The sequence below is a fragment of the Leopardus geoffroyi genome, chromosome A2 (genome assembly GCF_018350155.1).
Source record: "Leopardus geoffroyi isolate Oge1 chromosome A2, O.geoffroyi_Oge1_pat1.0, whole genome shotgun sequence".
In the NCBI taxonomy this organism is placed as follows: Eukaryota; Metazoa; Chordata; class Mammalia; order Carnivora; family Felidae; genus Leopardus; species Leopardus geoffroyi.
In genome coordinates this window covers 88,734,434-88,747,629 of record NC_059331.1, presented here as the reverse complement: position 1 = coordinate 88,747,629, position 13,196 = coordinate 88,734,434, and the positions used below count along the sequence as shown (strand labels likewise).

General features: G+C 35.5%; 1 protein-coding gene across 4 annotated transcripts in view; it reads left to right on the top strand.

Moving 5' to 3' along the window:
- SEMA3A (semaphorin 3A) overlaps positions 1 to 13,196 on the top strand; it is a 467,148-nt gene that overhangs the window by 249,033 nt on the left and 204,919 nt on the right. For 3 of the 4 annotated variants that reach the window (XM_045494648.1, XM_045494647.1, XM_045494649.1), the window contains one exon: positions 10,235 to 10,427. In XM_045494648.1, the coding sequence (XP_045350604.1) occupies positions 10,316 to 10,427 (112 nt within the window). In that variant the 5' untranslated portion in view covers positions 10,235 to 10,315. Of the gene's footprint in view, positions 1 to 9,771; positions 10,428 to 13,196 lie in introns of those variants that run through there. The other variant, XM_045494646.1, reaches the window with a different exon arrangement.

Below are 13,196 nucleotides of genomic sequence, written 5' to 3'. Positions count from 1 at the left end.
GATTGAAACTTATGCAAAAATAGAAAATGTAATTCTATTCAGATTGTGATGATTATATTTTTATATTTCGTTATGTTTTAACTTCTGGCAATTGTGAAAAACTAAATATGAAAATGTACTTATTTTGTAAATTAAGATGCCCATAATTTATCTCTGAATCTAAATGATATTTGGTGGGTATCCATTTGTAGATTTGAGAAACCATTCAAAGATAGTTGTGTAATATGAATCATTGTCATGTCTTTGTCAATGTATTTTAACAGTGATAATAAAGGTAAAGGGGAAATGTTCCTGTTGAAACTATTATAGTAGAACATTCCATTGGAGTGGAAAATTAATTTATTTACCAGCCAATCAAGATTCCCTTGTGTTCCAAAAACAGTGTGAAAGAAACTCTTGAACAGTTAAAATACCAAAGACCCACTGTTGACCTATGAGACATAATGACTTAAAATATAAATAGTAGCAGGAGATATTCCCATAATAGTTATACAGGTGTTTCACCTGTTGACCTAAACTTCTCTGCTTCCCAAAGTTAAGTATGACACTTATCTGGGAAAATAATTTGCTCTGAAACATAAGCGTTACTCCCCAATGCTTGAAGCTTGCAACTTAGGTTATTAAAACTCACTTGCATATTGAGGATTATTGCTGGTAATGGGTCCTTTTTTTAATTCAAGGCTCAATTTACTATAAAAGATACAATTCTTTCTGTGTTGTGCAAACTGTGAAAGGTGCAGGATCTCAAATAAGCATCTGGCCAAGTGAGGTAGCAGCAACTTGTTAAGAAGTGAAATGCTGTTCTTCTTCAGTCTGCAGCTGCCCACAGTTGCAGGGCTGATTAGGAAAGGCAACCTCATGCCTGTTAGTCTAAGTCAAGGTTTCTTCCTAGCATCTTTTCTGTGCTTCCTATTGTCATTTAGATATCTTTTTCCCTCCCATCTAACCTGGGCTCTTGATATGTAAATTTGGTGAATTTAAAATCTAACCTATGATTCTTAAAGGACAACTTTTCTACCCATAAAATTAATAGCAGCCTAGATCCTCCTTTCTTCTTTATCATCTGACATTTGTAGTGTCTGCTGCAGAGATTCTCAAGGGGTTGTCTTTTCTTTCTTCAAGATGGCATTTTAGAATCCCTGGTGTTTTTCTCAACAATATTGACCTGGTGCTCTGGCTGCTCCCCATTTTCAATTCTGACGCCCAGACGTTTGGCCAAACTCTTGTGAGTGCAGAGTCTGACTCCGTGGGATGTCGATGCAGAAACTTGGCCTAGGAACCCTGGCTTCCTGGATGTTCTTATCTGGGGCAAAGCCAGATGTGATGATATCTGATTCGATCCTAACAGGCATTGGGAAGGGGGGACGATCAACTTCACTTCCAGACAAAGAAACTAAAATTTCAATTTTATTGCTACCAACTGTGGTCTTGGGCTTTAAACCCACCTAGCGTGTCTTGTGTAATACACACATTTTCACAACTGTAGTGACTTTCTGAGAGTTTTATAATCATCATTCTTAATTAAAAAAAAAATGAGTACTTACTGCCTGCCATTTGGAAACACTATACATTTGGAAACCCTATTAGAATGCTCATTTCAATTAGCAACATACTGTAATGGCTTGCAGGCTAAGGGAATCTGAAGAGAGGTCTTTAATCTGAAAAGAAACACATACTTGTATAAAAATAATAGTAATAATAACAACAAAACAATGATATTTTCTACGCCTTGAAAGAAAACCCAAAGATATTCTATTTCATGAACTATAATATTACATTAGCAGCATTTTATTTTTATTTTTTTCTTTCAAATGTTTATTTAAATTTCAGTTAGTTAACATATAATGCAATATTAGTTACATTAGCAGCATTTTAAATGAGCAAATTAGAACTCTCTGTAATGCTACTGTCTACACTCTGATACATTCTTAATATCAGAGCATGGAAAACTAGTCAAATAAGTTATTTCTACCAAACTATTAAAGTTGTGAGATTTCTGGGCCACAGTATTTTAACTATCTAGAATATATTTCCCCTGGCGTTTTAATTAATGAATTAATCCATTAATAAATAGGTTACACTTTGTGCCAAATGTTATGCTGAGCACTGAAAATATAAGTTTAAAGTTTCTGTTCTTTTTGAGATGAGAGTGTACTGAAGAAACTTATTGGAATATAAGACAGGAAGAGCTACAATAGATATACGTACACACCATACATTCGTAGGAGAGAGAGCTCCCAGAATACTCATAAAACATTGTGAAAAATCATGCAAGGCCTTTCCTTTGTTTCTTCTTTTTAAGCAATCTTATATCCTGAGTCCCAAATGCAAAATCCTGATATAGGCAGATTAACTTTAGGGGAATACAATAGCCTATAATCATAAGTAATCCAACAAAATATGTAGACAGTCTGTCATCAGCCAGAGTCTTCCACAATAACAAGGAAGATAGTGTACAAGGACTAAAACCAGATACAGGATTTGACAAAAGAAAATAGCAGAACTACATTTTAAATAATAAATAAATAAACAAACAAACAAATAAATAAATAAATAAAAACACTTTACGCCAAAAAGGTACAGAAAGCTTTGCAGACAGTTTTTAAGCTTGGTGGTAGAAAGTTATCAAAAAAATAAAAGAAAAATTGTCGTCAGTTCCTTGGAACATATATCACTAGTCTCAAAAAGCTTGTAATTTGTTTTTAAGTCACAAGGATGGACGCCTGTGTGTTTCTCAAAATTTTGTTGAATGGATGGATAGATACAAGATAAAAGAGTGCAAGAAATACGGTAAGCAAAATGTTTTCAAAGGTGACTGGAGTTGAGTGTAGAGGAGGAGTGTATTTCAGATCGCATTTCCGGGGCGGAGTTAGTTGGCCAGGTTACACAGCGGCAGTCACGCATCAACTCAGGCTGACCGCCTGAGAAATAGAGACGTTTACACTGATTCACACAAATTCAGTTTTCTTATGTCTCGAAGCATTTTTATTTTGGCTTACCAGAATTGAAGTAGGTTTCACAACATAATTAAATCTGTAGTAATTATTTGATATGTCAAAATGAGATCACCAGACTGATTCTATCCAAAAAAAAAAAAAAAAAAAAAAAAAATCAAATGCCATCTCTACAACGTGACATAATGAGAAATACTCACTTGATTATTAAGTTCGAAAAGTCAGTGTTTTTTTCTTCTGTATAATCAGCACATAATTACAGTGAGTTGCTAAAGCTTTAGTTGAGATAATAGTTAAAAACTGTGTGAGAACACAATTTTATACAGTGGACATTATTTTTATGCTTTAAAAGGAGTTGTATAAAATTGACTCTGTTAGATGTTTGGGGGACTTTAAAGTGCTTCAAAGAAAGCACTTTTGAAAAACAAGTAAGGTAATAATCACATTGTCATGTAAGTCCTCCAGTCAAACCATTTTCAACTTTGATCTGTAATTTAAGAAGAGTCAAGGCTGGGCATATTGGATGCTGTTTCTCTTCTCATTGATACAGCAGGCCTGAGAAAATGAATTTATGTTGATTGGTTTATGTGAGATAGATCGTATGGATGTGCCCTGAGGAAAAATGGGGGAAGATTTGAATTTTCTTCATAAATCATTTATTAATGATAATAATAATAATAATAATAATAATAAATCGTTAGCTAATAAACAAGACATTTCCTAATCTCTTCCATAAGGTGACAGCTGCTTCTATAGCCAACACAGTGAAATGAAGCCTCGCATATCATCCTAACCCCACCCCCATGCCACAAAAGAGAAAATGGGGGTGCATAGACTGGACAAATGGCATTTAACTCTGGAGATAATGAAGAATAGGGAAGAAAATCATCGAAGTCTTCTTTTCTTAACTTTTGCAATTTAGACAAATCTGTGCCCTTGAAAAACCAGCATGTGCTGTAGATTTTGAGTCACCATCCGCCAAACAGTTGGGTTTGCCATTATAATAAACCCTTTTAAAGAACTTTAATTCCAGGTTACAACATTTCTGTTCTCTATTGTTATCAGTTACAAACTCTTTAAAAACATTTTTTTTGAAGGAAAAGGCCTGTTCCTAGAATAGAGAGATTTTAGGAAACTTAACATCTGAGGTGAAACAGTCTTTTCAGTGGGTAACAAAGGGAGACCATATGCATCAGCTTTGTCTGAGTCAGATGTAAAGTAATCTTTGAAACGCTATGGCCTAGTTTCTTCATCTTGTTTATTGAATATAGATCTGCTTATTTATTTATTTGGCGGGAAGGTGTGTGATATGCCTTTACTGAAAGCAAATAACTAATAACTTCATGTTCTGAAACACTCAACAGCCAACCTGCTCATTTCATTTGTATTCCATGGATGCCTCATTTTTTCCTCCTCACTGCCTAGTCTGTACTGATCAGTATTAACAATGGGATTTTTGTCTCACTTGAAAACTTTCTTGTTTCATTTGAGTTGAGGTGGAGACACTCTCACTTTAAAAAAAAAAAAAAAAGGAAAGAAAGAAAGAAAAAAAGCAGGTATTTTGATATTGTCATTGTTTTGTTATTTCAATACGTTAATATTCAGGGACACTGCATTTGCCTCTCAGATAATCTGATAAAGAAGCTGTAAGTGATGACAAGCTTCTCAAATAGATGGAAAAGGAAAACTCCCCTGTTTAAAATATTTTAAAATGTTGACAAACATGATGGATTTAAGAAATCAAAAGGAAAGGGACTGGAAAAATGATAATTCCTGTTCCTAATAACTGGAGTTTAGCCACTTTTGGCAACTCTGATGATAACCATAAATGAAATTTTATGCATCCCTTTTTTTGACACTATTTTCCATCCCCCACTCAAACTTGATAACCCAATAAAACTCACCTGCCAGCCGCACAAAATCAGATTCTCCAAGAAAGGGAAGCCACCACCTCACCTTACCATTAAAGAATTTCCTCTGTAATTTCTGATACCCTTCATTGCCTGAACTTTTCCTGAAATCCGCAGCCACAAATAACGTGACTGGCCGGTTTCTGGTCTCCTGCATTGATCTAACATTTATCGCTTCAATTCATTTGAAAAACAAGGAGTTTTTTGTTTTGAGTCCCTATTTACCTCAAAGTATCATGACCATTGATGTCACAAGAGAAAACACAAAACTGATTTTTTTTTCCCTCAAATTGTTACAAAATCATTCCAGAAGAGGGATGAGCTTATTTTCCTGAAATCTCCATTCATGGCAGGTGGGAGGGGGAAAGGGGGCTAGAAAGCAAGGGAAGAGTTAATGCTTCCCTAGAGAGTGGATTCCCTTTGCCTTTTACCAATTCCTCCACTCAACTCCTCCTTTCACATTTTGCTTATACTAAAAGCATTCACAAGGGTCAGATTATGAAAAGTTTAACTTAATTTCTTAAATATTGCTTTCAACCTGCCACCCCCAGCTCCCAGTGACTACTGCAGTAGTTCTAAAGAACTATCATTTTTGGCTAGAACAAATAATGCATCAGCTATCTAGTTTGCCCAATTAATAAGATGTCTTCTGATCTTCTAAAGAATGTTTTCACCCACACAATTCTTTTTTAGAAAAAGAAAAGGTTTCAAATTCCCTGTACCAGAAAAACCCTCATTAAAAATGAATTTCCAAGATGAGATGTCAGAGCAAGGACAAATGTTCGACTCTGACATTTGCTATAATTCTGTTGATCACAGGCCTTTCTCATATAACGAAGAAGCATCCCTTGAAGAAAAAAAAATGAGAAATAACAGATGTTAGATGGAAACTAATATCATTTTTTTACATGACTCAGTTGAATAACACCTTGGTAAGCGTACTGAAATTTTGTTTTTAGTATTGGTCTCCTTCTTGGTGTTGTTTCTTTGGGGAACTGGTTAACCAACTCATTCTAAAATTCTTAACTTAGTTATTTCTCTTAAAGAGGTCTTCTATTTTGTTATTAGTGCCAACTTGGGGGCAGTACTCTATCACACCACGATAAAACAGAGGTAGAGTGGGATTACAGGGAGAGGCAAGTGTGTTTACTAGAGTGTACCATAACTTCAAGTACATTTAATCCACTAAATTTTTAAATACATCAGAATTATATTTCTCCTTCTCTTCTTTTATGCACAAATACAGGAAGAGTTTTCACCTACCGCTCACAAAAAGACCAAGGGTATCTATAACCTGGAAGTACTGGAATGCCATCTCACAAATAAGGACAATCATTTCTGCCCTTGAATTACAATGTTTGTTGTTATTCCAATTTATTTCATCATAAATAAAATACGGAGAGTGGGCATTTAAAAAATACTGCATTGGTTTTATCTAATACGTGGAAAGATCAAAAATATTTTTTTCAATGGAGAAATGCTTTCGTGTGGATCTTCTATGACTATACAGGTCTTTTGTGAAAAACAAAACTTAACCAACCTGTTGTAAAGTTGGAAGTATTGTTTCTCTAGAAAATCAAGCACACCACCCATGAACCATCGCTCTTCCTGGAAAGTCTTTGTGATCCATCTCAATATGAAGTGGGGTTAAAAAACTACTGATTGATTTGACAGAAATCTATACAAGAGCATGATCATCATATTAAGCCCCTGCTCAAATCTGACTCTGTAGTAGGAATTCATCACATCTGAACACTTGAAATTTAAAAAGGTAGTAGAGATTCAGTTGCAAGTGAAGTGAATTATGGTGCATGATATAGATTGCAGGTTAGAAAATCATCATAAAGACAACTTTGAGAAAAAAGCAAATTAAGGTTTTTCACTTAAGCCTTAAATAAAATTTGATGTTAAAAGATCAGTGTAGGGGCGCCTGGGTGGCGCAGTCGGTAAAGCATCCGACTTCAGCCAGGTCACGATCTCGCGGTCCGTGAGTTCGAGCCCCGCGTCGGGCTCTGGGCTGATGGCTCAGAGCCTGGAGCCTGTTTCCGATTCTGTGTCTCCCTCTCTCTCTGCCCCTCCCCCATTCATGCTCTGTCTCTCTCTGTCCCAAAAATAAATAAACGTTGAAAAAAAAAAAAAAAAAAAAAAAAAAAAAAAAAAAAAAAAAGATCAGTGTAATATTTCTGACTTTTAAAGAGTAGTAAGTGATGAACTAACATCAATGGCCAAGGAGACAAATGCAGCAGGCTTAATCATGCAGGGCTTAGGCCACTGAATGTAAGAGTAGGGAGTCATGTTCTTTGGGGGGTGTGGGGTGAATCAAAATCTATGTTTCACACATACGGTCAGATTTTGAAAATTTCTGAAAAACACCCACCTAGGTCGACCTTTTACCTTCTTTCTACGTCATCTGAGAAATACGTTTAACTTTGATTATCCTTCACGTGTTTGGGAGTAAAAGAAAAAAGTTGAAAACAACTTTCACCCTGACTTAAGTCAAAGACTTTGAAAGAGGTAGAAATAGAAAACTCCAAATGCTTTTGTATTTTTTAAGCATGTAGTTTGTTTTTCTTTTCTTGTTTACAAAATTACAGTTAAAATATCTATGCATGGCTACACTTTTCTATTCTTTTATAATCAGTCTAGCACAGTTATGCTTACCCACAGAATTTACTGTGTTCACACATTTTAAATTTAAAAAATCTAGAGATAAGCAAATGTAAATGTGAATTTATTAAGCTTTCAAACATTTGAAGACACACAAAGATCATACAAAATTTAGAGGGTAAGAAAGTGTTTTTTAAAATTATGTGTGTGTATCTAAACATGGGTATCTGTGCTACCAAATTCCAGACTTCAACATTAATTTAAATTACTTGTTTTACAAAATTAAATAACTCTGTCCTGATTTTGTGGTTCAAAATCCAGATTGAATGTCTTTCTTCCCTATGGAGTCAATTCTGATCCTCTTTTATCTGAATTTTACCTACAACCTTTCATTTTTCCTGGAACACATCAAAATGTTTCAGAATTAGACATTACGAAAGTGAAATGGATACATTTCTAAATTTGCTTATCCTGTTTAGTTTTGACAAATATAAACTTGTTCCCCTACTCTAGGTAACAAGAGCTAGAGGAAAAATAAATATTTAAAGACATTTAAAATATATTAATGAAAATGGCCCAACTATTTGAAGTATTTAATTATATGTGATATTTCAAAAGGATAATTCATTGGTCCAATCTTCTAAATAATCCCAAAGTAACATGAATTCCTCTGTAGAATAAATGTCTATAGAGAGTAATCCATGGAAGACAGACAAGCCTCTTGTCGTTTGTAGCCTTAATCCATTGCCTAGGGCGTGAAAAGTGCTCAGGATAACAAGTGCGGGAATCAGTAAAATCAACATTATTTTTAGATTTTATTTTCTTAACAATACTGACTGATCAATAGGCTTGAGGAAACTGACAAATACAATACGGTCTGTTTGATGAATCAATCTAGTGAAGTAGAGAGAATCCATCCACCCCTTCCCCCATTCTCCCTCCTTTAAATCCTCTTCATCCTCTTCCTGCTCCTCCACCCAGCCACCCACCCACCCCTACTCCGCCCACCCCGAACACACACATAGTTGTTGAGGCAGAGAGACAGACAGAAGGAAAGAGGGAAAGAGAGAGATGCTTTTCCCCTATTGGCCTGTAGACATTAAGTCATGAAAACTGTAGTGGCAATGCTTGGATCATTTTTTGCAAGAATACTAAGCCACTTTAAATGTTTATGTTTGTCATTGTGAGACTCATCCTCTTCTTTCAGTGGAAAAATTTCCATACTTGAAGTAGGTTCTCTATTCTGTATTTCAATTGTGAGTGTTGTGGGGGGGGGGGGGGGACACGGGTAGAGCAGAGAGAGTTGAGTAGAGAAGGGAAAGTTCGGTCCTACTAACTTTTATATACGCCAACCCCCAATATCCTATAAGGATATCAGCTTTGGGGAAAATTGAAAGAAAAATAGAGGAGGAAATTGAAACACCTCAGACAAAATGTCTATTTAGGAAAGAACTGGTTGTGTCTGTGTGACTGCCTAAACATATGCATTCGTGTGCACAGAATGTTTAGTAACCCTTCACCAGCTCATGAAGACACAGAGATATCCTCTTTATGTTGGTCCTTGACACTCAGCAGGGACTTTTGTGAACTTTGTCATCTTCCTCTGCCCTTTAAACCAAAACTAGGGAAGTGGTTTTAATTAATGAGATGTGTGATGCATTAACAATGTTAGCCAGAGCATTCCAGAAGCTGGAAAACCATAGATGTTTTTAAATTCTGAGTATCCTTTTGAGTTGTAATTTATAATTCTCAGTGGACCTATATTTGTCTTGAACTGATTGTTGAAATGGGCTTTACTAGGAATTTCTTCAGTGAAATTGCTGCGGGTCGGGGGAAGGGGGTAGTTGAGCCAAGGGGGTTTGTTGGGAAGAGGGAATGATCTCTAACAAGGCTTTAAAACCTTCAGTGGTTAAAGTTATAATGGTGAAAAGATATACATATATGTACATATGCATATGTGTATGTATGCGTGTGTGTGTATATATATATAAATATATATACACACACACGCATACATACACATATAATGCATAATGCACAAGTTCAAAGGAATTATATAATGAGTTATAAATTATGTAGGTAGCAGAATTCAGATTTTTTTAATCAAAATTGCACCTAAAAATGGCTATAAAACAACGCGTGCCTTGGGAAGTAAATTTATAGCTACATGCCTTTCACAGGCACGCTGGAGGGTTCTGCTCCCAGCTCTAATCTCTAGGAGATGTTTTTTGCATGTGTTGTGTGACAGGAGGGAAGGGGAGTGGGTTGAGCTCGCCTGTTCTCCCATTGTCAGCCAGTCTAGTGAGTGTTGGGAAAACCTGTCTGTGGGATCTTGTGTCATCTCTCCCTACATGTGTACAGGAAAAGTCCGCGCTGCTCAGGGCTCCTCTTTCTCTCTCTCTCTCTCTTTCTCTCTCTCTCTCTCTTTCTCTGTTTCCCTTTCATTCTGCTTCCCCGCAGCCGAATGAAGCAGAGAGCAGGATTAGAGTCCGCCACTGGCTATCAGAAGAGCCTAGATAAAAGGAACTGCTTCTTAAGCACCACTGCAGCAGCCCTTGTTCATTTTTTTTTTTTTTTTTCTTTCTACACAACAGTTGTGCCTCATTATCCGGTGCCTGGCTCGATTTTTTTTTTTTTTTTTGGAGGGTTTGAAGTTTCTGTGCTCCAGTGACTGTTACAGAAGAAGAGGTGTTAGTGTTGCCGTGAGGTCTTGATTGTCTGCATTTATGAATGAAACTGACCTAAATCACCTGTTACCTCCAGTTTCCAGATTGTTTGAACTTCTCTGGCCGCACAATACAGGAGGGAAGGCAGAGCAGCACAGGCACCTCCAGCGTCTGCAGCATGGGCTGGTTCGCTAGGATTGTCTGTCTTTTCTGGGGAGTATTACTCACAGCCACAGCAAACTATCAAAATGGGAAGAACAATGTGCCAAGACTGAAATTATCCTACAAAGGTAAATCTTTATTTTTCTTCTTTTTCGGCTAGCTCTGTAATGTCCCTGCCCCCCCCCCCACCCCACCACCCCTGCCTTTTCATTCCTTGAACTCCCTCCCAAGCCAAACCATGAAACCTTTAGTTTAACCTGGGAAACCTATGTGATCCTGTGTGTCTTCCTGAGATGATTTAAACACTTTTTTATAAAAGCATGTCTCCTGTTTGATATATGACAATTTAAATGCAAACAAAGAACATTTAATCACATTTGCAGAGAAGAGCTGAATGCCTGGGTAAATGCTGATCTGTGTGTGTGATCATATGTGCTGTTAATTTTTCTGACTCTACTTCTATTAAAATATCTTTAAAAAGCGCCGTGGCAAAAATAGTCTCTTTGTAGAACGCCTCACCTATAGCAATTGTTGTGATAAATTGTGTTTTCTTAGTTTGAGGCACTAAATGGTTAATCGTCATCATGAATATTCAGTTTGTTCAAATCTGACAATCAGATGCTTAACATAAGCAGTAGATCATGGTTTGCCAAGAGACTATAAACTGGAGGGAACAGACTAGTTTTTCCACAGTGTGTTATGATTGTACCAAAGACTGTGTATTTGGCTAATTGGTGTAAAGCTAAAGCCTTTGAAATATAATGTTATTTAATTCCATATGTACTTCAGTGAGAACTGAAGGAACATTACTTTCTGGTTGTACAGCTAGTTGTGTGAACTTACTTTCAAAAAGAGTTTAAATTTAAGAAAGAAAAAAAGCTTCAGTACATGATTGCTAGTACTTTATTTGGTTACAGCTTAATGCATATGCCTGGTTTTTAATGAGGATTTTAAGGAAATATTTGTTCTCCATTTGTTTAGATAGATTTTGTAGATAGTTGTATAAAATAATGCTAACATGGTTGAAAAGAGTATTTTTGAAAAACTTTTAATGAAAAAGAATGTTTCTATAACTGAGGTATTAGTAAAATGGAGTTGGTGATTAAAATGTTTTAACTCAAGTACTTTTACTCCCTAAGGTGTTGCTTTCTTATGATTCTCAGATTTCGGGAATTGGGGGTGGGGCAGTAGGAAGCTTCAATTATACTCTGTTTTTAGCCTATAATGTGAAAGAAAATCGTTGAATCTATCTGTAGAGATGTCTGTCTGCTGCACATTGTTCTTATGCCAGAAACATATTCTTTAATTTTCACATGATGGGGAACATCTCTTTCTGAATGCTCTAGTGTGAATGAGGATCACAAATAGGAAAGAGAGATGTAATTTTCACACTTTGGATTAGAAAATTCAACACCTATTAAATGTGTTTATTTGGAATTAATACTTGCTAGGTAAAATACATTGGATTGAAAGATACATTTATTTTTGGCATAACAATTTCTTAGTTACTAAAATGTGAATGGATTTAAAACATTAGCAAACAGAATTGCAATTGTACTCATCGTGCAAGATTTTAAAACATTATCATATAGCCATTAAAGATTTAATTAGATCTCTATTACATCTCTAGCAACTGTCTTTAAATTGTTTTTATAGAATATGGTATTATGGCATGTGTATTTTCCTCAGTTTTTGCTTTCTGTTTTCATTCTTTGGGAGGATGACATCAAATAATTCTTAGATTGGTGGCTGATTTTATCCAAGTTTATATGCCTATGAGTCAGTTTCGCATGCAACTTTACTTCTTGAAGATGTGAATGGCTGTATGCTATAATTGTAGAGTAACAAATGAAACATGAAACACACTTTAAAAATCTACTATATTTGGAGATACTGGTCTAAATGCTAAATAAGTTGTAAAATAAATAAAGATTGGGACTTATATATATTTTGCAAGAATTTTATTTCCATGGTGATTGATTACTCTCCATTATAGAACAGGTACCCGTTCTTTCTATATACAAACAGATAACATTTAATTAGAATAGTCCTTTGATATGTGTGCAGGCTTTAAACTTGTCTGATGAAGTAAGTTGTATATATTGACAGTATGAATCTATTTGACACTGTCTTTATAAACTCTTTTATCATGGCATCCATTAGAATTATTCTGCTTTTCTTTTCATCAAAAAAACTGCTCTACACCTACATAACAATTGTATTGATATGCCTAGGGCTTGGCAATTTGGTAATATAAACTGTGAAATGAACAACAACAAGAAGAAGAAAAGGAATGGCCCAAGCAATTTTTCTTCTGTCATTTTATTGGTCTGTCATTACCTTTTTGTCCCTACATGTACACTTGTTTTGCCAAAGCAAATGCCTAGTAGCCAATTGTCAGTACTTTGTTTCTAAACTATAATAGAGATTTTTTTTTTAGCTCCTTCTTTTTCCTCCTTAATTAGATGTCAAACACGGTTAAAACATCCACTGCTTTGCCCTTAAAAATATTCCAGCATGATTCATGAAGAGTTAAATCCCTGCCAACCCTAATTTCCCATGGTCACTTGTTTTCAAAGATCCACCATTAACTCTCTCATTGCTCAGGTTGCCAAGACAAAGTTTCAGGCAATCACTGTGCTCACTTCCTACTTGTCATCTTGCCTAGTAGGAAATGAAAGAGATTTGATGTGTTAAATGAGAAAGAAAAAGAAAAGCAAGAAGGCAGCCTTGGTAGTGGATGCATATATATATATATATATATATATATATATATATATATATATATATATCTAATAAGGTACCTCTTTACTTTCTAGGAAAAAGGGATTGAATGGATGTGTTCAGGACCATCTGGAGAAGTGATAATATTAGAAAAATGGGGTATGCTGGCTTTT